The sequence below is a fragment of the Pholis gunnellus genome, assembly GCF_910591455.1.
Source record: "Pholis gunnellus genome assembly, chromosome: 8".
Taxonomy (NCBI): Eukaryota; Metazoa; Chordata; class Actinopteri; order Perciformes; family Pholidae; genus Pholis; species Pholis gunnellus.
In genome coordinates, this window is record NC_136534.1 from 7,554,206 (window position 1) to 7,577,144 (window position 22,939).

A 22,939-nucleotide genomic window follows, 5' to 3' on the forward strand; every position below is an offset into this window, starting at 1 on the left:
GCTGCCTCTTGATCTCTGCAATCATGCCGATTACAAGCAGCATTCTGCAGCTTTTTGGGGGGTCGGTGTCAGTTAACGAATGCGTGATCGATTGCCGACCTTTTGAGAGGTGAGGTGTCGCCAGGGTGGCATGTTTAGATGAGAATAAGCGGTGCGGAGCTAAACATCGCAGCTGAATGCGGATTCTGCACGGCGGGTTGTCTCTCCAGCCTCCTCCTTCTCCTTCTCCTCCTCCTCCTCCTCCTCCTCCTCCTCCAGCAGGAGCAGCAGCAGCCCTGCCTCCCGTAAAAGGAGTGGCTTACCTCAACATTACCGGCACACGCAATGCAATGCGCGACTTTTATTTGTTTTTTGCTGCAGGACGCGGACAGAATCCCCGGCATTCATGGCTGTTTGACAGGCTTTTACGCACCGATCCAGCACAGCAGTAAGGTAAGACGATACTGCTCAACACCCGCTGCTACTGTGTGTGTGTGTGTGTGTGTGTGTGTGTGTGTGCGTGTGTGCGTGTGTGTAGGTAGGTAGGTAGGTAGGTAGGTGTGTGTGTGCATGTGCATAGTCGAGTGTTAACTTGCCTTGCTGTGTCATCCCATTATTCATATAAAGAAGTGTGGTTTTAAGTCCTGAAGGTGCTCGTCAGAGATCAATTGCACCATAGCCCTGAATAAAATGTCTCACTTAGAGAATGTTCCAATGAAACTGTAGATGGCACCTCTATTCCAATTCATAAACACACAGGCTGTTTAATAAGGACTGAATCTTATCACATCTCATGAAGTCTCAGACTCTGACATTACAAAAATGCATGACCCAATTAGTTGACTTGCTTTTAGTGTAATTCTGCAGCGCCGGTCATTAATTTATGTGTCAGTAGTGTGTGCTCTATAATGCAGTATACTAAGAATAATGAGTCTGAGAACCTGTGGTTGCTGGAGCTTGTTTATGCGATGACATCATGTGCAAAAACATTTACATTTACAGCAGGATAACTTCCCAAAGGACTGAACTCTGGGCTCGGGTCAGCTGGGACATCATCGAGGCTCGTTGCAGTAAGCGCTGCTGTAACAGTCATCGTCGTCGCTGTTGTTGTTAAGTGGAAGCGTGCTTTCCAGAGCTCTCGAAACATTTCTGCTGACAGAAAGTTAAGTGATTGTGTCAAGAGGTGTCGCCTATATAGAGAGGGCCTCTCAGGAAACGCCACTTCAGTAAACAGACGGTGTTAATGCATGCTGATGACTCCTGTAACTACTCCCTGTTGAGCATAGCTCAGGTTTATCAGTGCAGGTTTGTACTTTCACTATGCCAAGAACTTTGCCAGGGTGTGTGTGTGTGTGTGTGTGTGTTAGGCCTGTTCTCCACACGTGCTCTCACACACCTCAAAACGTTTCTTGATCGTTTAAACTGTCAGCTATTGTTAACAGCCACCATCAGGTTTGAACTGGAAATGAGGCAATACTCAAAAACCCTTTGCACTTCACACAATGCTTTGTGCAAGAACTTAATGGGGAATAGGATGAGTATGATGTCATATGTAGTAGCTTGTGATGCATCACAGTGACACTAACAGATGATTTCCACTCTGCTTTGTCACTATTTACTCAGTAACCCATGCTGCGCATTAAGCTACTGGTAAATATTTAACCTGAAGGCAAAGGTCAGACTGAGCAAGCAGTCGAAACTACACCAATAGTTTGTGATTGTCAGCGGTGTACTGAAAAGTGTTGTGCAGGGTTGACCGAAAGGGGAACTCAAATATGCTGGGGTGTACTACTGCATATGTGGAAAAAAAAGAGCTAATAAACATTATTGTTTGGTTATTAACTGGCCCTTGGGTATTTTTCCAGGGTATCTATGAAATGGTGGACATTTCTGATGGACACTGAAGAAAAACATTTCCCTACCACTGACCCAAAAACTTTCTCCCTTCGTTTCTCATACATTCAATTATCTTTTCTCGTGTACGACGACAACCCACGGGGCGTCTAGCGCAGGTCGATTTTCAGTCTGGTTTCAAATTCAGATGCACTATATCAGAAGTTTACAAAACACCTTGCAGTTACATAAAGGTGAGACGTGGCTAATGAGTGAAGCAGGCTTTAGCCTATTGGCAACTGACGGATTTGAGCAGCAGCAGACCACCATTATATAACCTCTTGATTCTACATGAAGGCACAAGACTGTCGAGCCTGAAAACATGTCAGCCTTCATCTTCAGCGAACAAAAACTAGGCCTGAGTGGAGTCCGTAGTCATTGAACCACGTCCCAGAAAAGTACCACAACTCAGCGGGGCTGTGCTGGGTTGGATGTTGGACTCAGTTGTTTTAAATTACATACAAATAACAAAAACGTGGAATTGGAACCAGCCAATCCAAGGGCTTCACAGAAATCTGTGGGTGACAATGCTATATGATTAAATGCAATGTAAAATATGATTAGAGAATAAACTGTAGTTTTACCTTAGCTACCAAACTACCATCTTCAGTATACTGTATCTACACTTGGTATGTCATTTGCACTTTTTTAAATAATTGTTCAAAGCAGCTAAACATTCTTGTAACAGTGCGTAATCTGATAAGTTGCCTCAAGTGATGTCACTTGAGTCTACGGGGCTAAAGACTACAAGTTGTAAAATGAAGAAAAAAAAAATAACTGTTGGCGTGGAGTTAGAAAGAAGTGAGCTTACCTGTCCTCTACAGCCTGACGGAGGTTAGCTACAATAGCAGCTAGCATCACATAACGTGACTGTTGGCAGTCTAGCTGCATTGTGGGTAGTGTAGGTGCCATGTTTTGACATGAGACAAAATGATATCGCTGGTTCTGCAGCATTTGATTTTGATACTTAAAAAAAAACACCAAAAAACAGATTCTAACGATGTTATAGGAATGCAATACTAAGTCGGTAGAGTCACCCTTGAATAATTCATTCATGTTCTCTAGAAATGTTTTACTTTACCCATCTCTCATCTCCTGCTCAAAGCCCACATACGTAGACCGAACTAAGTCATGGAGCTGCAATGTAGCATATCTCGTATTTTGCATGAGCTGGTGAAGGTCCATGCGGTGCTGTTATCGTGGTCATGGAGCCTCACCCTACCGCCGACATCACCACACACCACCGAGGATATATTTCACAGGACAATGTGTGTCTATCCCTGCGTTTTGCATTTTATGGCACTCTATTTTGAGTTTTATCTGGTCACACATTTCAATGGCAGTTAAACGTTCGGAGAGTGAGGTCACAGCAGACAGGAGATAGCTGACACAACGGCTGACCCCTGCCTGCTTTAATGAAGCCTGGATGTCTCTTTTTTTTCAATTTCTAATGCCTTGGACACCTTATGATCAGTATTGACATGATTTAAACTACGTTATATTATATGATAACCAGGAAAATGAGCCTGACAGTTACTGCTCCAGCTTTTCTCAAACTCTTATATTTTTTTTATCTCGCCTGTAGGAAGGTGATGGCGACCCGTAAAGACAGACGCAGGGATCAACCCCCAGCGGAGGAAAAGTACGGCGTCCCCTGTCCCGGAGACACCCTGCCGTGGAACCTGTCCAAGCTCCAGAGGGTCAAGCGCTCCAAGTCGTCCTCAGGGGAGGTCCTGGATCCCGCGGAGAGGGCTGTCATTCGTATCGCAGGTAGGATGAACACAACAAAACGTACATGTGCTCGGTGACGCAGAAGCGTACCCAACTCACCTTTTTAAGGCCTGGTCACGGCAACATTGGAACATTTATTCCCCCTCTGGCACTTTGGACACTTTTTTCATTCCATACAGAGGTACCAAAGAGGGAAAGAGAAAGCGCTCTGGGCTAGCTTGCCTGCTAACTGTGATTTAGCAAGCTCATTAGTTCGCAAACAGGATAACAAGTTCTCACATTCTCAAGATGCATTTGTACCGTTGACTCTCATAACTGTCAGCAGTTAGTATTCAGACAGAGGACCGTTTGATAACAGTGGATGGTGCCGCGACACAGCAAAAATACTACAAAAGTCCTCCATTAAATGTTAACACTCGTTGGTCAGTGGCTCCATCAGCAGCACACATCTGCTGTGCGTGGTCACATGTGCAACACACTTGAGACTTACAACCAGAAGAGGTCTATGAAACAATCCTTTTGAGCTTGTTGTTGATTTCTGTTTAAAGAAGGAATGTTTGGAAATGTGAGTTGGTGTCCTGGCTGAAGTGGAAAACCAGACTGCTCACCCTGAAAATCAGAAAGATCTTTATTCATAATGTTGACTTGTTCCACTTCTGAAAAGCGATTGTTTATTTATTAATTACCTCTGTGCCATTGTCCTGTGTGGGAATGGCCTTGTTTGCATTCTGGGTAGAACTTGTCAGACAAAATGACATCAATTGGTAGAGAGCTCACTATGAGACATTGATCAACAGGTCACAAACTCCTTTTACAGTGTGCATTTATATTTGGTGTAATTATGCTCTTCTGTGTCATATAATAGCAGAGAGAAGTACGTGGATTTTGTGGACGTCAGTATTGTAAAATCGCTTCAAAGAGATATTGATAAAGTAATAAATCCTGAACTTCTTTGTGGGGGTTGAGGACAGATTTACATGCTGCTCGGTAGGATGCTCTTTTCCTATTGTTGCCCTACTATACATTTCAAGCTGCCTTGACCTGTCCCGTGCAACTTCAAATGGCAACTCACCAAGGAACAGTTAACCTTGTACTGAAATACTGTAAGCAAAAAGGAAAGAAAACAGAACATATGTACGGTTCTTATTCCCCCTGAAGACTGGTGCAGGGTTTTGCCAGCTGAACAGGATGTACACTTTATACATTAAGGCAAGGGCAGTAGTAGCGAGAGACTGTAGTTTTTTCAAGTGTGAGGTGTGGTTCATTTTGCTCAAACAATAGGCTGGGATCCTGTCCAGGTCAACACATTATTTATTTACGCTACGGGCTGGCGGTGCCATCGCCTGAGAACAAGTGTCAGTGAAGAGCTTGTTGTTGACTGCAACAATCAACCTACAACATGTGACATGTCTTATATCAGCACTATAATAGTACACTAGTCACTTTTTAATAACTGAAATCAACCCCGAGTGATATAACTGTCATAATGGTGTCAATGTTATTAACTGTAATGGCCTGTACTTCATCACATTGCAATGCGGTGCAGTAGAGCTCAACTCAGCAGGCTGATACTATCAGCCTTTACACATATATGTTAGGGTCATATATTAGTATCAGGGTTGGCAGATATGCCAAAGGAAATTGCATGACATAAATTCACAAAAATATTTTAAAGTCATCTCGAAAAAGTGCCGGCATCACTGTCGTAACCGTCAGTGTAAAAAGGCTGAAATAATGAAGAGAGGACTGGACAATTATGATGAACATAATGGACGTCATCGGTCATTGAGACAAACCGTGAAACATGCCCTAAAACATTTGTATGACTTCAGTACTCCCCTTTTATTTTTAATTCGCCAATTTTAGCACAATAAGCCTTTGATGGAGTTTGTTTTGGAACGCCGCGCCCATGCTCGGGCTAAGAGGAAGTTTGGATAACTTCAGCACCTACAATAGGCCTGCATCCACATCCTGCACTGCTCTTCCTTTAGTCATCAGAAGGCCAGGTCAGACTGTGTCAGCACCCATGGGCGAGGCTGAGCTTTTGTTGTGGGCTCTGCTGACTGACTGACTATCTGGCTGCTACAGAATCCCTGTCTGCATATAGATGAGCATGTGCTGGACGGGTATCACAAGTGGACTGTGTGCACAGTTCTGTTTAGCGATTAGCTGCTGTGTGGCTGAGGCAGCACTCTACGCTTTCTGTGGTTCCTTTAAGAGCATTACATCCTCCTGTACGGGTCGAGAAATCCAACAGTTCTGCCATTTGTCAAACAGCGTTAGCATCAACTGGATACACGCTGAAAGTCAAAGACATCATGGTAATACAAAGGCAATGTTCCTTTGTGCTAGCTGCCTTTTTGGGAACACGTTACATCCACAGCGACCAGAAATGCGGATAGTTGTATGTATTACGTAGTCTGAAACAACTCCTCATGGCTTCAGATGTGACGGTATCCGTTTGACATTGTAGGAAAAAGGCTTATTCGCTCTCTTGCCGAGAGTTAGATGAGAAGATATCACTCTCATAGCCACAATATCAATATGAAGCTTACAGCTGGTTAGCGTAGCTTAGCATAAAAACCTGAATGAGGCATAAACAGCTAGCCTGGCTCCGACCGAGCAAAGGTAACACAACCCACCTTCAAAGTTTACGAGCTCATTTTATTTCCTTATGCCTAGCAGTGACATTAGATGTAAATAGCAATGAGGAGACTCTGTTGGGATTGACGAGAAGACTTGACAGGACCATCCAACGTAACCACCAAAGCCATATCATTGGGGTAGCTCACCTGGTACAGTGGGCGCTCCATGTACCAAGGCTGAGTACTTGCAGCATCGACCCGGCTTTGAATCTGACCCACGGCCCTTTGCTGCATGTCGTCTCCTCTCTCTCCTCCTTCTGTTATTGCATGAAGACAAAAAGGTTTTAAAAAAAGAGTTCAAAGGTCATCTCTGATGTATCGTTTAATCACTTTAGTGCACGCATGAGAGGGGTACTCAAGAACTGGCACCATGCTCTGCAACATAACTCAACATGAGGTTAAACACTCCACCCTGCCACCTTGTGGTTGACTCCTGTAGTTTAAAAAAAATAAAAAAATTTCTTGGGGTACAGCAAACGGAATGTGTCAGATCTTTAACGGTTTTACAAAGTGGTACTAGTGGTACAGTCTGCCAAATAGTTTAAGTTGTATTTATCTTGGTTTTAAAATCTCTACTGCCACCAAAATACAATGGAGGTTAATGGAATTTCATCACCACACAGCAAAGAAAGCTGAAACTGTCAACCTGGCTAAATACCATGGGACGCCAAAAACACGCATTTCTTTGAGCTTCTTCTCGTCTGTCTATCGTATGCTTTCATAGGTTATTCTGCTCTCATCCATGGATGGCCTTATTTCATATCAAATAGTTTCACTTTCTTCTTCAACATACATTGAAGAGAACTGCCTTCTTCCAGATAGAAGTAAGACATTGACTGATGCTTGTGTGTACTGTGGTTACCTTATTTGAGCACCACTGAAATGATCCAATGACGTCTATAGTGGACGTCCTGTAGGTATTGAATCGAAAAAAAAAGAACATTCACATCACCCTCTTAGTGATAGTCATGTGGTGTAGGATTTGGGAATTTATGGTATCGTCCACTATCTCCCACAGGGAAGCACAATTTGTGAAGCAAGCACCAAACGGCAAATAATGATGATGCCATCATCATAATCGTCAAGCTAGAGCTATTTTAAAGGTTGTTGTAAAAAAAAAAGACGAAAGGAAAAAAAGATATAAACTCTCATATGGCCTTTGGGTTAATTATGGTGTTCATTTAAGTAGTTCAAATACATTTTCATAAACTCGAGAGTCCAAGCTGTACTTAAACTCCTCCTAGCATCCCTGCAAAGCACTCCTCAATTATTCATTATGAGGAGGCTGTGATGTGATACCGAGACGCCGCCGCACAGAGACTCTCTCACACACTGTGGCTGTGGAGATTTACTGTGGGAATGATTAGTGTATAGAGCCCTAAGTATCTCAGTAGTATTTCACTCGTATATTACAGGCTGTATAGGGACTTATGTGAGTCACCCGCTGTCTGTTCCCCCATGTTATCAGTGCCACTGTGACAGGGCCAGAGAAAGGATGCCCCCTTTTTTTAAGGTGTAAATCTTCAGCACCGCCGACGGTTACTCCATAGACGCATAATAAGACCCTTGCCCTCAGGCGGCGTTCATGATAGTGCAATAAAACGTATTTAATGGAAGCATTAGAGCTAAATACAATCATCATATTATGCCTCGATCTTTCACTTACTTACAGCGTGAATGCCTCTTTGTGTTTCTAATCGTATTCGTCAGGTTTTCTTTACAAACGCTGGCACTTTACCTATTCTTGGATCTCAGCTGCAGTTAAACCACAAAAGCTTATCAAATGTCATCTCTTCAGGAATCAAGCTATTCGCTGTCAAATGAGCTGTTAGTCCTCCTTCAAACCGCAATAAGCCGTTTGCCCGCGAGGTGGCACTTTCTGCAGCCTGAAAGTGTTCATCCTCAAGAGTCATCACAGCTTCTGGAAAATGTGTCTCATTTCTCACACCCGTCTCAAATAGCATTGACTGCACAGTGTGTTCCTTGTGTGTTCCGCTCATCTATCAGACAGAACAGCTTTATTTCTTTTTTCTTTTCTTCTTTTTTACAGATTTGACCTTTGCACCTTTCCCCATTACATGCTGAATCGGGGGAAGGAATGCTGAACCTCACCACCAGTTTTGAAATTCTGTAGCTGGGCCGTAGAGAAATGGACAGACTCAGGCAAAAAAAAAAGAGGAAAAGCACACAATAACTTCTGTGCATCAGTGCAGTTTCAGTTAGATATTGTTGTGGATATCCAGAAGAGGGAGCCATGTCTGTTTCTGTGCTTGTTTTACTGTTATTACAGCAGCATTGTAACATTATTGCACTATGCTAGAACAGAATCCAGTCAGCCCCATGCTCTGGCTAAACTCCTTCAAGCCCCCAGACGTGTGATGATGACTTAATACACTGACAAAAAAAGGGTGACGGTCCTTTCAATGCGAACACACTGATTACAAGCGTAGGATTTTATTTTTACTCCAAATGCCTTTGCAACGCTACTAATCATCGTCTAATGTCTGCTCTTCACTATGGCATAGGTTCAGTTTTCGTTAAAATAGGTTATAGCAAGGAGAGCTTTAGTTGAAAATACGAGGAAGGAAGTAATCACAGAGAGATTCCCTTGACTTTCAAACCCTGTCTCCACGGAAAATATCATTTCCATTCCATCAAAATCCAGCAGAGGATAAGTCCTGTTTTAGTGGGAGCCGGACATAAATTCTCCCATAATAACAACCGTCACACTATTGCTGAGAGGTTTGTCATCTTCCAAAGCCAGACTATCACTCTAGCTGTTGGATAGTGTTAAACTCCTTCCTCTGTGTGTTTATATGTGTTGTGTGTGTGTGTGTGTGTGTGTACACAGTGTTTGTTCCCCCCGTCTCCTTCCATCAGCGCTGAGCTGTGCTTCAGTAACCCCCTTGACATTTAAGCAGAAGAGATGTGCTGTGATTTGTAAAGCAGACTTATTCTCAGAACAGAATGGTGTGAAAAACAACATTAATAACATTAATGATGTAGCTTCTCTCGTCTTGAGAGTCGGCCCCACTAGAATATCAAGCAGACGGAAACTCACCTGGAAGAAAACAGAGGCGCAGGCTGTTTACTGCAGCTTCTGTAATGTCTGAATGTTGCAAAAATGATGTTCATAGATCAAAAATGTAATAATATATTTAAATAGTATTAACCTATTGAGGCCAAAAAATATGTGGAAATTCAAATTTTACAATGTATATTATAGTTTTGAGAAAAAGCTATGTAGTATTCAAGGACAGAAATATTGAAATATTGCAAATTACATTATTGTGAATCCAAATAATTGCAAGATCCTTATATGCTAACTAGACAGACTAGACTTAGACCATAGACTGTATATAAGAAGCGGACGTGGTCGCCGTGACGTTACCCATTGGTTTGTGGACTGCAGTTTTGAAGACTCGAGTTTGGCATTTTGGCCGTCACCATCTTGTTTTTTTGCAACCAGAAGTGACACGTGAACGTACAACTGCACGCTGAATAAGACATTTTTAGGCAACCAAAAAAATATTACAATTAACTTTCATGAGGTGAAAAAAACCCACTGACAACTCCCAGACCGGACAACGTCGTTTTAGCGACCTGTTAATCACATGTTAGCCCCGTCCTAAGGCATACCCTGCTTTATGGTCTATTTGACTTTAAATGGGACCCTAACTTACTAAATGAACATCATGCTGTATTGAAAGAGACTTGAAACTAGAGATTGAGACCATAAACTCATGTTTGCAATGTTTACTGAGGTAATAAATCAAGTGAGAAGTCGCCCCCTGCTGGCCATTAGAGAGAATGCAACACTTTGGCTTCACTTCCCAGAACCTGAGGTTGCTGCTTGACTTTAATACAACGTGAAGCGGTTAGTGGTTCATACATACTATTTTTACTTTTACATGCCTGGTATACAGGATGCAGAGGAAATCTTAACTTACACACACACACACACTACTGCATGTATACATGAGGCAAGAGTGCACATACACACATGTTAAGGGGTTCATACATTGAAACATGCACAAACACAAGCTCAAGAATACTTCACGCCTGCATGCACCTGTTGAGTATTGTTGATTGAGATCTGGGAAACAAACCTGAGGCTCCACACACACACACACACACACACACATGCACACACTCATACACACACTCATACATTTTCACATACACATTCAGTTCACGAGATCATGAGCCGTTTAAAGACGCAGCTTGAGTAAATAAACAGATGTGCTGGAGCCAGATTTGGTTGTCCAGCTATTTAGGAGTGGACATGAAGCTGTACTTGTGTGTCACCACTATGTGTGTCAAGCAACATGACATGTTGAGATCCAGTGTGAGTGAGTGTTAACAGCGGGTGAGGTGCTAAACGTTTAGTTTTTCAAATATCTTCACCTTGCTTCCACATGTACAGTATTAGCCAGCAGTTTAAGACGGACATCGCTCTAGTTTGGGCACCTGGAAATGTGAGTGTGGCCTGATGGGAATAGTTTTTGACAACATCAACATGGACATTACACTTAATCATGTTCTGGTTCCAGTGTATGACGGATGAAGAGTTCATTCCTTTGGTGTGCTACTGGCTTCTGTTTATAGTTCTGAGCAGTTTTATCAGTCAGAGGCCTTCAAGCCAGAGTCAACATGATGATGTCATCCTTCTGTCAGGCCTCAACCCCATTTAAAGGGATAAATAAGCATTTAGCTGATGTGACTGCAAATATGAATGTCTCTATGTGCGCTGGGCTTTTAAAGGATGCTGATATGTACAGCCACCCACTCTGTTTTTCACAAGAGAAGCCCCAGCGTTTTATGGCGGACATGCACTGTGTCTTTTATAAAGAATGATGTGAACAATTTGGGATGCACAGGTGCACATATGGTTGTTAAATTATATGTGTATTATAATATGCCTTAAAATACTTCTATGTTCACAATTCATGTTGTAATGGACACTGAGTGCTGTTCCTTAGCACTCAGCTCTTGAATCAAGTCCACTTATTATATTCTATAAAATAAAAAAACAATAAAATGATTCTCATCAAATTGATATAGGAAGGCGGGCTGTCTTTGCCCAAAATTATTCTTAGTTGACTAACACTTGACTGCAGGCTAATTAGTTGATTAAAGCACCAATTATAAAGCACCACTTTATATCTTATGTTTATTAGAGATGTACTCGTATGTTTTTAACAAATAAGTCCTTCAGCATAAAAAAAAAAAAGCATAAAAAAACGACTAATCAACTAAAGAAATAAAACGACCGTTTGGTCGACTTATCGACGAAGACGAAGGAGCCCTACTAGTTAGGTCTGAAAAAAAATTTGAAAAGATTTAATTGAAATTGTGTCTGAACTTTGCTATTAAGAAAACATGCTTGAGTGCGTGCCTCACAATTTCCTGTTGGAGAGATTGTATAGATATACACACACACACACACACACACACACACACACACACACACACACACACACACACACACACACACACACACACACACACACACACACACACACACACACACACACACACACACACACACACTCCCTCTCCTCTGCAGCAGCAGAGAGTTCGGAGTGGCCTTATCGCGTTTCCTCTCAGGAAAGAGTCCTGGCTGATGTCACTTCGGCCTTGGCCAGAGAGATGTCTGATACTCAGGCTGAGCTGCAGGGATTTTCCTTTTCCTTCATCAAATCTCCACTATTGTGCTGCGGCGGACTCCTACGCAAGCCAGCATGGAAATAGGGCAGGCTGATATCGTTTTTTACTTCCCTCATCGTTTTTATGAGCCGTGCCGTCATAAAACTCCTCGACAAGACATCGTTTTTAGATCCAACACAGTCGAGCTGGCTTCAGACGTTAACTATGCACAGTATGTCTCTGTTTGTTGACAGAATCGACGGTCACTGTTATTAATCTTCTTTAATGCCACAAATTGCTATTTGGTATTAAAATACAAAGCAGCTTGCAAATGTATCATGTTTTTGACACAACAATAAAGCCGCTAAATTGAATTAAGAAGACCACTGAAGTCTTGGCAAGTATGACTTGCAGTTGTTGTTGTGTTTTATTTTTTTTACCCATAATTTATTGTGGTCTGGACTGTCATCAGCTTGGCTGGTCAGCCTGTTGAATATTCAGTGGCTCGCTAACCCAACAGTTGACGTTCCCGGTTGATGTCAAGGGCATATCTGCACTTTGAATGTATTCATGGCGCTGCGGGCATCAACTTCCTCCGTGGCTGGCTGGAACACAACCGCTACCAGCTGGAGTGTGTCACTGCGGCACAAACAGGTTGGACATCTTCTCTGTTATGAGATTACGTCCTGCAGCGACAGGCGGCTTCCTGTTGAAATGTGATTAAATGAAGGAGTTATGACTTGGCCTTAGTATCTTTGAAATAATAAGGGATGACTGAGTATTAACCCTGATTTCATTTCAGGGCACCTATGAAGGTTTTGCAGCGACTGTGGTGATATTATTTTTGACGGAAACAATGTTGGGGTTTTGATCTTATATATGGACGGTTTCTCTTTTTTAGAAATACGGCAACTCTTCAGAGGTAGAATTGTTCTTCTCATTCTAAAATTTCCAAAACATTTCTTTTTGCGAGACATCAATTGTCACAAACCTTTTTATAGGCTACATGGGTTAAAAAACGCAGAAGCCCTCAAACAAGTAACGTTTGCATATAAAAATGTCACTTTCTGGCCTACACAAGTTAAGAGCACAGAGGCCTCCTCATTCTGGATATCAGTCAACCAATCGATCAAACTTTATGTGTAGAGCACCTTTCAAGGCAAGTTTATTTGTAGAGCACATTTCAACAACAAGGCAATTCAAAGTGCTTCACATAAAAGCATCAAAAACATAAGGCGAAAGAAAATGATTAAGAACATTGATTGAAACATTTAAAACAGTCATTAAAACATTAAAAAGCTAAAAATAGAATAAAAGTTGCAGTGCAGTTTAAGAAATAAAATACAGTAATGAAATGCAGGACATTGATTAATATCCTTGAATCTGGTTCAATTAAATGCAGCAGAAAATAGAAACTAATATTTCATGCAGGTTAGTGTGGTTCAAAATGCTTCACAGGTCACTGACGAGCCAAAAATGAGACAAACGAAAAGTTACATTTTCTTTTTCGTTTACAATTTGAGACGAATGCACACAAGATGATAAAATGTAATACATTGAATTAAAAGCTAAGATAACAGTTGTAGTAGTAAAACAGCGTGTAATAAAAACTAGAAAAAAATGACATTAGTTTTATTTGTTAGACACACAGGATCACAAACGATACTCCGCACACCAGTTTGAATGAAACTGAACAGCAAAGCATCGATCATAGAGCCGGATTAACGTCGGCAGTGCCTGTAGTGTAGTGGCTATTTATGGATACTCAACTGCCATCATTGTACCATTTCTTTTTTTTTATAGATTCATGAGGATATATATTTCAGTCTTGAGTATATTACAGGGTCACACCCAGTTGAGTTGAATCTGTAACATTGGTCTGACAGTAAGAGGGCTGTATCTCGCCATCCATCACGGTGCTGCTCTGCTCTCCGTTGCTGCTGTGCTCGTGCCTGGAAAGCAGGCCCAGTCTGTGTATCTTTAAGAGGAGGGGCCTGACATTTATATTATTATTTCTGAGCCGGGCTATGGGAGGGGTAGGGGGGGTGAGGAGGAGGAGGAGGAGGAGGAGGAGGAGGGGGGGGCGGCGGCGGCGGGGCTTTGGAATGAAGTTGGGAGCTGTGGAAGGTTCACACACAGCTGAGAGAGAGCAGACCGAGGACAGCACAGGCTGCCTCACACACACACACACACACACACACACACACATCCAAACGCACAGAGAGCTGACCCAATAGAGAGAAGGGAGGAAGCAGAGAGCAGCAGCAGGAGGAGAAGAAGAAGAAGAAGAAGAAGAAGAGGAGGGTGAGAGTGCCAGCATGGCCGTGTACGAGCCCGCCTTCCTGCCTCCCAACGCCGAGGAGCAGGACTTCATCCAGGCTTACGAAAACGTCCGAGAGAAGTACAAAGGTGGGAGCTCACATTACAGTGATGACGGCCTCTGCACGACCACATGTGATGATGGACGAGGTGTCTTTGCATGTCTGTGTGCCGGATAGAGGCTTTCATTCGTTTGTCTATTTTGGGTTTTATTGACTCTGCACAGGTGCAAACACGTGACTGTCTTGCACCGTTATGCTGTGTGTGGAAACAGAGCGAGAGCTGCTGCAGCCACGCGCTGCATCTCTTGACTGCTGAGTGTTTTATTGATTGGAGCACATGTTCGCTGTCACTCTTCCGCGCCGCCTCTCTCGGTGTGTGCCGCGAGAGTCCGCCGGATTTACACGAGTGCTTCCCTTTTGATATCTGCACCAAGCAAACAAACCTCTGACCTCTGACCTCGGCGAGACTTAAGAGAGGGGTTAAGCTAAAATCTGAGCGCTCGGCTCGATTGTTATACAGTCACAACGGAGGTGAACAGGTGCTGCCAACGGTGAAAGTCATTAATTCGACGCAGGGAGCTCGAGCTTTCCTCCGTAAACATTCATCTCGGTGTATCCCTTCATCCCTTCATCTGCGCGTGTGCAGCCCTACATGCCTTCGCTGGCTTAATCTTGCATTATTTTGCTTTTTTTGGGAATCTTCGTGTGATGCAGAAATGAATCCACAGGGAGATGGCGATTTGAAGGATGAGGACGAGTTAGTTCTGTCGGGTGAAAGCAAATCCACATCCATAGCAGAGCCAATCCATCCCATAACACACCTCTGTACCCACTTTTGCTTTTCACTTTGGCCAGCAGCACCCTCCAGGCGCTTTCATTTCAAAGTTTGGTTTAGGTTTCATCCCTGTCCATATCTGGTGATAATATTCTCTCCCTCTTCCCTCCGCTAGATGTTTTTCCTCCTGCATGTCGCATCTGTTCCGTTCCAACAGCTCATCCGGAAGAGGAAGAGCTCCTCTATAAATATTGCCCCATTTTTCAGTTCCCCCCCCCCCCCCCCCCACACTTTCTTTCTCTCTCACTCTCTCTTCGAGGATCTGCCGACTGGGCTTTTGCTGAATCCACTGTTGCTTATTTTTCTCCGTATCAGCGTGTTTTTATGTTTTTCTTTGTCGGTGGGTCTATTTGTGTGGATGCCTCAAATCCTCTTTTTTTTTTATTGTAAGTGCTCCCCGTCTGGGAACCATTCATCGATTTTCGACGTCAGTTGAATGAGTGTAAACAAACGGCGTCATTGCCAGAAAGGCAGCTTCTACTGGCCTCTGCATTGTGTGTCACTGGGTTGGATCTCGTAGGAAATCCAGAGGACGAAGGGTAGATCGCTCTGTGACACAAACTGTTATCATGTGCAAATAGCGCTGAAGGCTTTGTGGTTTTTGGAGGTTGCGTTGTTGAAAGAGTGAACGACTGATAGGAAACTGACTTCCAACATGTACTGTAGAGTAAGCCAACCAGCAACCGGGTTCATGGGAAATGCGGTCTTGAATTTGCGAATCACCGGTGTGACACGGACCGCTAATCTTCGTGACCATACATAAATGCATAATTATTTATTGAGAAAATATCAAAATGCATTTGCCAGTGTACATGTGTTCTGTTTGTGAGCGTGTGTGTGTGTGTGTGTGTGTGTGTGTGTCAGATGTCTGTGTTTGAAGTGCTGTTTTCTGTACCAGGAGGTAATGGGAAGCAGGAGCCGGCTCTGTGGCAGGTGTTTATGTTCCCGACGTTCTGCTGGGTTCCTTCCTCGACAGGCGTCTGTGCTCCACCGACGTCCCGCTCTCCTTATTAAGGCACACCGATGACACAGCCAATCAGAGAGCTTGACTTTGTCACGTTCTCCTTCTCATTTAAAAAGTTTTTCATATATGCATGTACATATTCTGCAGCATCCTTCTAAATCATGACACAGAACCTCAGCTATATTTCTGTAGAACATTGAACACTGTAGGAAGACTTGTAAACCTATGAGTCTTATTCCTAGTGTTGGGACTCAGTATTCTTCATAATAGGCTATGTGTGTGTATGTGTGGATATACCTTATGATGCTTCATAATGGAAGGCATTTGGTTCGTAAACATTCTCAAGGTACCCAGCAGTATACCAATGTCTCTGTGTTGCTCAGATACTCATCTTTATCCTTCCAGAATACAACCAGACTGTCCTATATACCTGTCCTTGTCCATATCATCCACATACTGCCACATACAAAGACAGACTCAGGCCGATCCGTCCATCATTTTTCTCACAAAAAGGAATATATGTCCTACATACCGGCTCAGATACAAAGACTAATATTTCTCGCTGCCATCAGATGGCCGTTGCCACTCGACTGGCTACAGCTGCAAGCTGATATTATGTAAAACCTTTACTGGAAGTTAGAAAGCTGTCTCATGATATCTTCAGCATGCTGCCATGCAAAGAAATCATTTGCCTATGTAATCACAGATGACTTCTGCATACAGCACACGACTTCCAGGTGTGGCTGTTTGCCTATCAGGACGCTGTCATATTCTAACTTGTAGGGAAAGACTGTCCCATCACTGAGCCGTAACAAAGAGGATGAAACAACTTGTCCCCCATTCCTCTGTGGCGTTTCTGTGTGTTGACATCTCTTGAAATTTATTGAAACAATAAGTGGTGCAATACTTTCTTTGCTGACGTTTTTAGGAACGGACGCAACGGGGCTTTAGGGATGGCAATGTCGGCGTGTCTGTTGGTTGATTCATCACTTTGTTCCAGACTGAAATATCTGAACAACTATTGGATGGATTGAACAACTTTGGACTTTTCTCAATAGTTCTACCATGAGGTTAACATTTGTCGTTTAGAGGGTAATGTTTCGACAACTATTGGATGGATTTTTGTGAAACTCTGTACAGACATTGATGTTGGAGTTGACTTTTCATCCATTTCATTCATCATCAGCATCATTAGTGCTGAAGAGTAAATATTTGCATGCTTAGACGCTAAACTAAGACTGTGAACGAGCAACGAGCATGTTAGCATACTAAGGTTAGCATTTAGCTCAAAGTGCTGCTGTGCCTAACTGCAGCCTCTTGTAACCTGCTAGCATGGCTTAGTTGGCCAATCGCACATTGGATTCTTCAGCTTGTATCTATGCTTGCTGCATCAGCAAGGGTTGAAAGCCAAAGGCCAAAGTGACGTCACACCTTCAGACGCGGACCTCGTCAACATTCCGCATCAGCTCATGTCCGTCCTTGCGGAAAAGTATAACTGAGGCTTTAATCTTGCTCATCTCTGTAAAAGGTAGTGAAAAAGGCTAGAAGCTTCCGTTCTCATTTGTGGATCATGCTATACTAATGTCTACAGGTAGAAGTGGTAATACTTTCCTGATGGTAAAATATTTGAAAAAAAACGAGAAGATAAATATCATGTTGGATTTAATATCAATAGAACTTTCCAAATGGGTTAAAATGCAATTATTGTCAATCGGTCGGTCTGCTGCTCTCTCTAATGTGACTCTCAGCTGTCTCACTGCCTGCTCTAAATTGTAGCCTTCTGGTCGGTAAAAGCCTGGCTGTCTTCCCACCGTCCTCTACTGCAATTTGTGCAAGCAGCTGATGTCGATGTTGCCAGGCGGCCTGAGCGGGGGGGATTGCCCTGTTCATGTCAGGTGGACTGCTGAGGGTGCACAGGCACGGCTGGAATCCATATTCCCCCCCCCCCCCCCCCCCCCCCCCGCCGCGTGTCCTGCAAAGCCCTGTCCTATGCCCCACAGGGCTTAAAATAACCCATAAATTTAGCCGTGGCCATGTTCAGCCGGCCAATTAAACGGTTATTTTTGGCCGGCTTGATTGTCTGCTCAGGGTAATTTGAATTCCAGTTTCCTCTCAGCGGAAAAAAGTCAAACATTTGTGAATTATTAAGCAAAGTCTAGCATTCATGTGCTTAAAAGACACTGCGGTGTCTGACAAGAATATAAACCATGATGACTGTATCATTATTTTTGCCAGTGATGACTATATTAAGGATTTTTATCACCAATACAGACCTACAGTGTAGCTATCTTTATGAATGAGGGCAGTGGATTGTATTGAACAGTAGCCTATGTGTCATTGTGTGAGGTGAGAAGGGGTGTGGGAAGCGATTCATCACACAGACTTGTGAATGAATGAATCTTTAAAAAGCCGAGAGGCGACTGAGCGTGTGTGTGTGTGTGTGTGTGTGTAGGTGTGTGTGTGTGTGTGTTTGCATGCTGAAGTAATGTGTATTTTAAAACCTGCTGTTGGGGTGTGTGTCTGTTTTAAAACAGCTGAGTGAGTGAGTCGCCCGCAGGTTCCCATCACACACTAGTGACTGGTCAGAACTGAGCCCAGTGAGTTCTTTTCTTTTCCTGTCCTGCTGCTACGGTATGAAAAATCGTTTCAATCCGAAAAGTTTTTTTTTGACGGACATCTTAGAACACGTGGAGCTCTTCTTTTGCCATATCTTCACCTGAGTCTCAGAGTCTTATGTTGGCTGCCTGCCACAAGTTGAGAGGTGTTGGCAGAGAGGTCGGAGAAAATAATAGAAGAGCGCCCTTGAGAAAAGCGCTTGACCCGCAGTAAGTGGGAAGCACTCACTTATGTGAGGCCGAGATATTTTACTCATTACTCGCACGAAGAGATGTTGTAGTTCGAATACGTTGATTTTCTGAACTAGTTTCTGTTTCATTGTGATGTCAAACACACGTTGCCCCCCTCAACTCTCGCTATTACCACTTCCAGTCCTTTCATTACATTACCGCCTGAAGAGTAGAGAGAGTTATCTTTGCCGACTACCTCTGTGGTGGATTTGCATCTCCACTAACCGTCATTTAATGTCCGAGGGAGAATTTCTTTCCAGCCACAAGAAGATAAACTACACTGAGGGTCAACCGCCACGCGAGCTTTGAGCTATCGTCATTCATCAAGTTACGACTGGCCAACGGATCAAGGCAGAAATACAGAACAAAATGTGTCCCCCAATACAGATAACACAACTATAACAACCTTGCATAAATATGATGACCGTTTTATCGGTGCCGGTAAAGTATCGGTGCCGGTCAGTTAAACTTGGTCAGTTTATTTTCCTTCCTTCCCACCGCAGTAAGCCGTCCTTTAGCCGGAGCTCTCTCTGGCCGCTGCTGCTACAAACACAAAGTGCTGAATTCATATTGAGGTCAGCTATACACGGACGTCAGCGCCAGGTGAAAGAAACGCTCATGGAAAGTAGGCCGTTGGTGCTGAATCTGTAGATTTGGTGTGTGTGTGTGTGTGTGTGTGTGTGAGTCTTTATACAGTTGCAGGACATTTTAGGACATTTCCCCCGATTGCAGGGCAGCCAAACGGTGCCCTTTCAGAGCTGAAGCTGCCAGTTACCCGCCGTGCAAACCAAACAGGGAAATCTATGTAATGGGACTTTTCCGTTTAATACACCAGCCCAAATGAAGTGCCACATTGAGCTTGTCACAGGGCGTGTCCGTGTGTGTCCGTGTGTGTCCGTGTGTGTGTGTGTGTGTGTGTGTGTGTGTGTGTGCTTCAGAAAGTGCTTAGCTTTGTCCCTGCTGCTGATTTGCTGTGAGAGTCGTCACATTTGTGTTGCCAAAAAGACAGTGTGTTTTTCCTGTTTTTTTTAAAGTTTTATTTAGTTTTTCACGCGTGTCAGCATCCTGCTGCCTGGGATAGATCAGCGCAGACACACAGCTCCGGCCAAAGGTTACTGTGGGGCTTGATAAGCGCAACTATGCTGGGATTCCTCAGCATCCTTTTATGGGAGAGAGAAGAGCTCCGGTGGGATGCTCCCTCAATCTGTCGGCCTTCCCGTCAAAACGCTCTACATTTTCACAGAGCAGAAGCCGCAGTTCTTTTATGCTTGAATCTCTGGTGTTTTATGACTGTTAGTGTGTGAGTGGGGGAATATGTGAGAGAGAGAGAGAGGGAGAGAGAGAGAAGCTGAATAAAAGGAAGGAATAGAGAATGTTTACAAGAGAGAGGCGGTGACGTTGGATACACTAACTGATAAATATATACTGATACATAAAACAATATAAACTATATGCAGAGGTGTCATGACACTAAACCAGATTTATAGAATACAGAAACCAAATGGTGCCTTTTGCTTCGGTATCAGACGCCGAGGGGGCGGGACGAAGCCGAGGTATTTGACGCCCCTGGAAAGAGAAGGGGCTGGTTTTAAACAAGCTTATTAAGCTTTAACAAACTTAAAAAGAAGACAAACACTAAAATGATTACATAAACTGTCTTTTGTAAACATTTTTTCCAGCAATAGAGCTGTATCCTGGGTCGACTTTGACCGACTGTACTTGCTGTATTTGCTGTATTTGCCATATTTGACTGTAGGTCGACATTCTGCATCAATTCCACATTTGGGAGCTTGAAAATGTCAATGTGCTGACAACCGTTCTTTTTCTTCTCTGTGCTGCATTTAGTCCTGAACCTGTACTATGGGGTTACCTCTGTGTCTTTATTATGCAGTCAAACAACCTTCCACACTGCAATCCCAAAAACAGATTTGAGAGCAAAACTAGCAGTCAAAAAATGTTTTGTTGCAAGTAAAATGAATTAGTGATTTAAAATGCATTAACAATAATCCAAAAGTGTTGCTTGCTGTTGAGCTGACTGTACAGTTCAGTTTGAATGCATAATAAAGACCAAAGTAACCCTACACTGTACCCAGCTCGGGTCAAATCACACAATTCACACTATCCTCTATCTGTTTCTTGCTTCGTACACTTTTTATAACTATAGAAAAGGATGTGCAAAACAAAAAAATTAAGGCTGCAAATAACCGCAAATTTTACTTCAGTGGATTAAAATCCAACCTCTGTTGTAACCAGCATTTCCCTAATATTACAACAAGATCCAGGATCTCTTGGCATTGAACTTCAAGCTGTTTTCAGACCGTCACAGTCACACCTAATCGGAAACACTGATGTGCCTTTCAGTCTCAAGGATGCACAACATTAGCAGTGTTTCTGATAAAACGTACAAACTGAATTTCAGACCCTCTGACTCTAGATACGCCGTCACATTCAACCTTCACAAGCCAACACGATGCTAATGTATACAGACCTCACACACATTCAGTTAAACCCATTTCAACTCTGACTCAGCCTTTCAGAGTCATGCTCCTGCCTGAGTGTAAGACATCGCTGAGTCAGACGCATGTACGTCTGCTCTCTCACTGCCTATTGCTGCGCTGATGATGATGTCCGCTACCGACGGCACTGATGATCCCATTTAATCTGACATCGTGTTTGCTTTGGAACTGCAAAATAACTGCTTAACTAGCTGACTGAGTGGCAGCTTTCATTTCATTATACCATCATGCATCACATTGGAGAGCCAAACCTTTCAGTCTGCAGCTTGCCAGGGTTGGACCTGTAATTTTAACACAAACCAGGAGCCCTGCGGAGTCTTCCCCCCACACTTTTTACAGGGGCTGAAACACATGGCTTTGTGGTTTGAGAAGGAAAAAGAAGTGTGTGGAAAACACATTTGTGTGGAAAATGCTTAGGTTGTAACACCTGGGTTGTTTCTGACACAAAGACTCTCTGTGTGTCTGCTTTCTACTGCAGGGCGCTCTATTAAGTCCAGTATTAGTCTGGGATGGTGGCTTCAAGGCTTCAATGAGCTATGAAGAAGTTAATGGGGAAAAACAAAAACATCCCGACGTAGTACAGGTTAACACACACACACACACACACACACACACGCGCGCTCACATGCACACCGTTGGTTCAGTACTACTGTAGATGGAAAGGTCTTTTTGAAAGCCAGAGGAGTCACCACCTCCAAAGCTTAGAGAACATTCCCTCCCCCTCTTTTCCCACTCCTCCCCTCTCAAGTGGAAATTAAAATTGGACTGAAGCGCCTGCATGTGTGTGTGTGTGTGTGTGTGTGTGTGTGTGTGTGTGTGTGCCTGAACGCAATAGTGTGTGCGAGAGAGAGAGGGAGATAAGGTCATTATCTTTAATGGAACAGTTCAACATTTTGGGAAAAACTCTTTTTAGTATTAGATGAGCAGATAGGTACCACTGTTATCTCAGTACAGTAAAAGCAAAGAGCCAGCAGGAGATTAGCTTAGCATAAAGACTGGAGGGCAACATAACATAAATTCTGTGTGTATGCAGATCAAAGGACACTTTATGTGTTAATTAGTCAAATTTGAGGTACTTGTATCTATTGGAATGAGCCGGGGTAGCCGTTTCCTCCGCACGGTGACAGGTGTTCGGGCTTCATCCTGAGACTGCCCCTGTAGAATTTTTGGATTTAGGAATTGAATAGCCGTGTTTGATCTTAAACAAAAAGCTGTTTTGCCAACATTTGATCCTTTCAAAAGTGTTCAAAAATGACAATGAATTTAGTTCCGTTCCATGCCCTTATTTTGGAAATGGTGAGAGTAGAGCGTGCCAGTCACAGGGAAGGCCCTGAATCCGCCTCGCCGCTGTAAACACAGACCAATTTCCATGGACAGTTTGAAAGAAAGCAGACAAATAAGGACAGGATTCTGTGAAAGCGCACAGTGCACAGGCTGTTCAACATACTCTTACAGTAGTTAAAGTATATCTGTGCCACTGGGGCTTGAGTTGATAGAAACCTCTGTCTCCACTGTGAAGGAGCACTCTGTTGAGAGACGACAAGAACCTTTTTGATAGCT

At 43.3% G+C, this 22,939-nt stretch overlaps 1 protein-coding gene across 6 annotated transcripts in view; it reads left to right on the forward strand.

The window, feature by feature from the left end:
* Positions 1-390: 390 nt before the first annotated feature.
* The window catches only part of LOC306699623 (plectin-like), a 122,492-nt gene continuing 99,943 nt past the window's right edge, over positions 391-22,939 (forward strand). For 5 of the 6 annotated variants that reach the window (XM_079164303.1, XM_079164287.1, XM_079164290.1 and 2 more), the window contains exons 1-2: positions 391-432; positions 3,458-3,642. In XM_079164303.1, the coding sequence (XP_079020429.1) occupies positions 3,465-3,642 (178 nt within the window). In that variant the 5' untranslated portion in view covers positions 391-432; positions 3,458-3,464. Of the gene's footprint in view, positions 433-3,457; positions 3,643-14,205; positions 14,307-22,939 lie in introns of those variants that run through there. The other variant, XM_079164294.1, reaches the window with a different exon arrangement.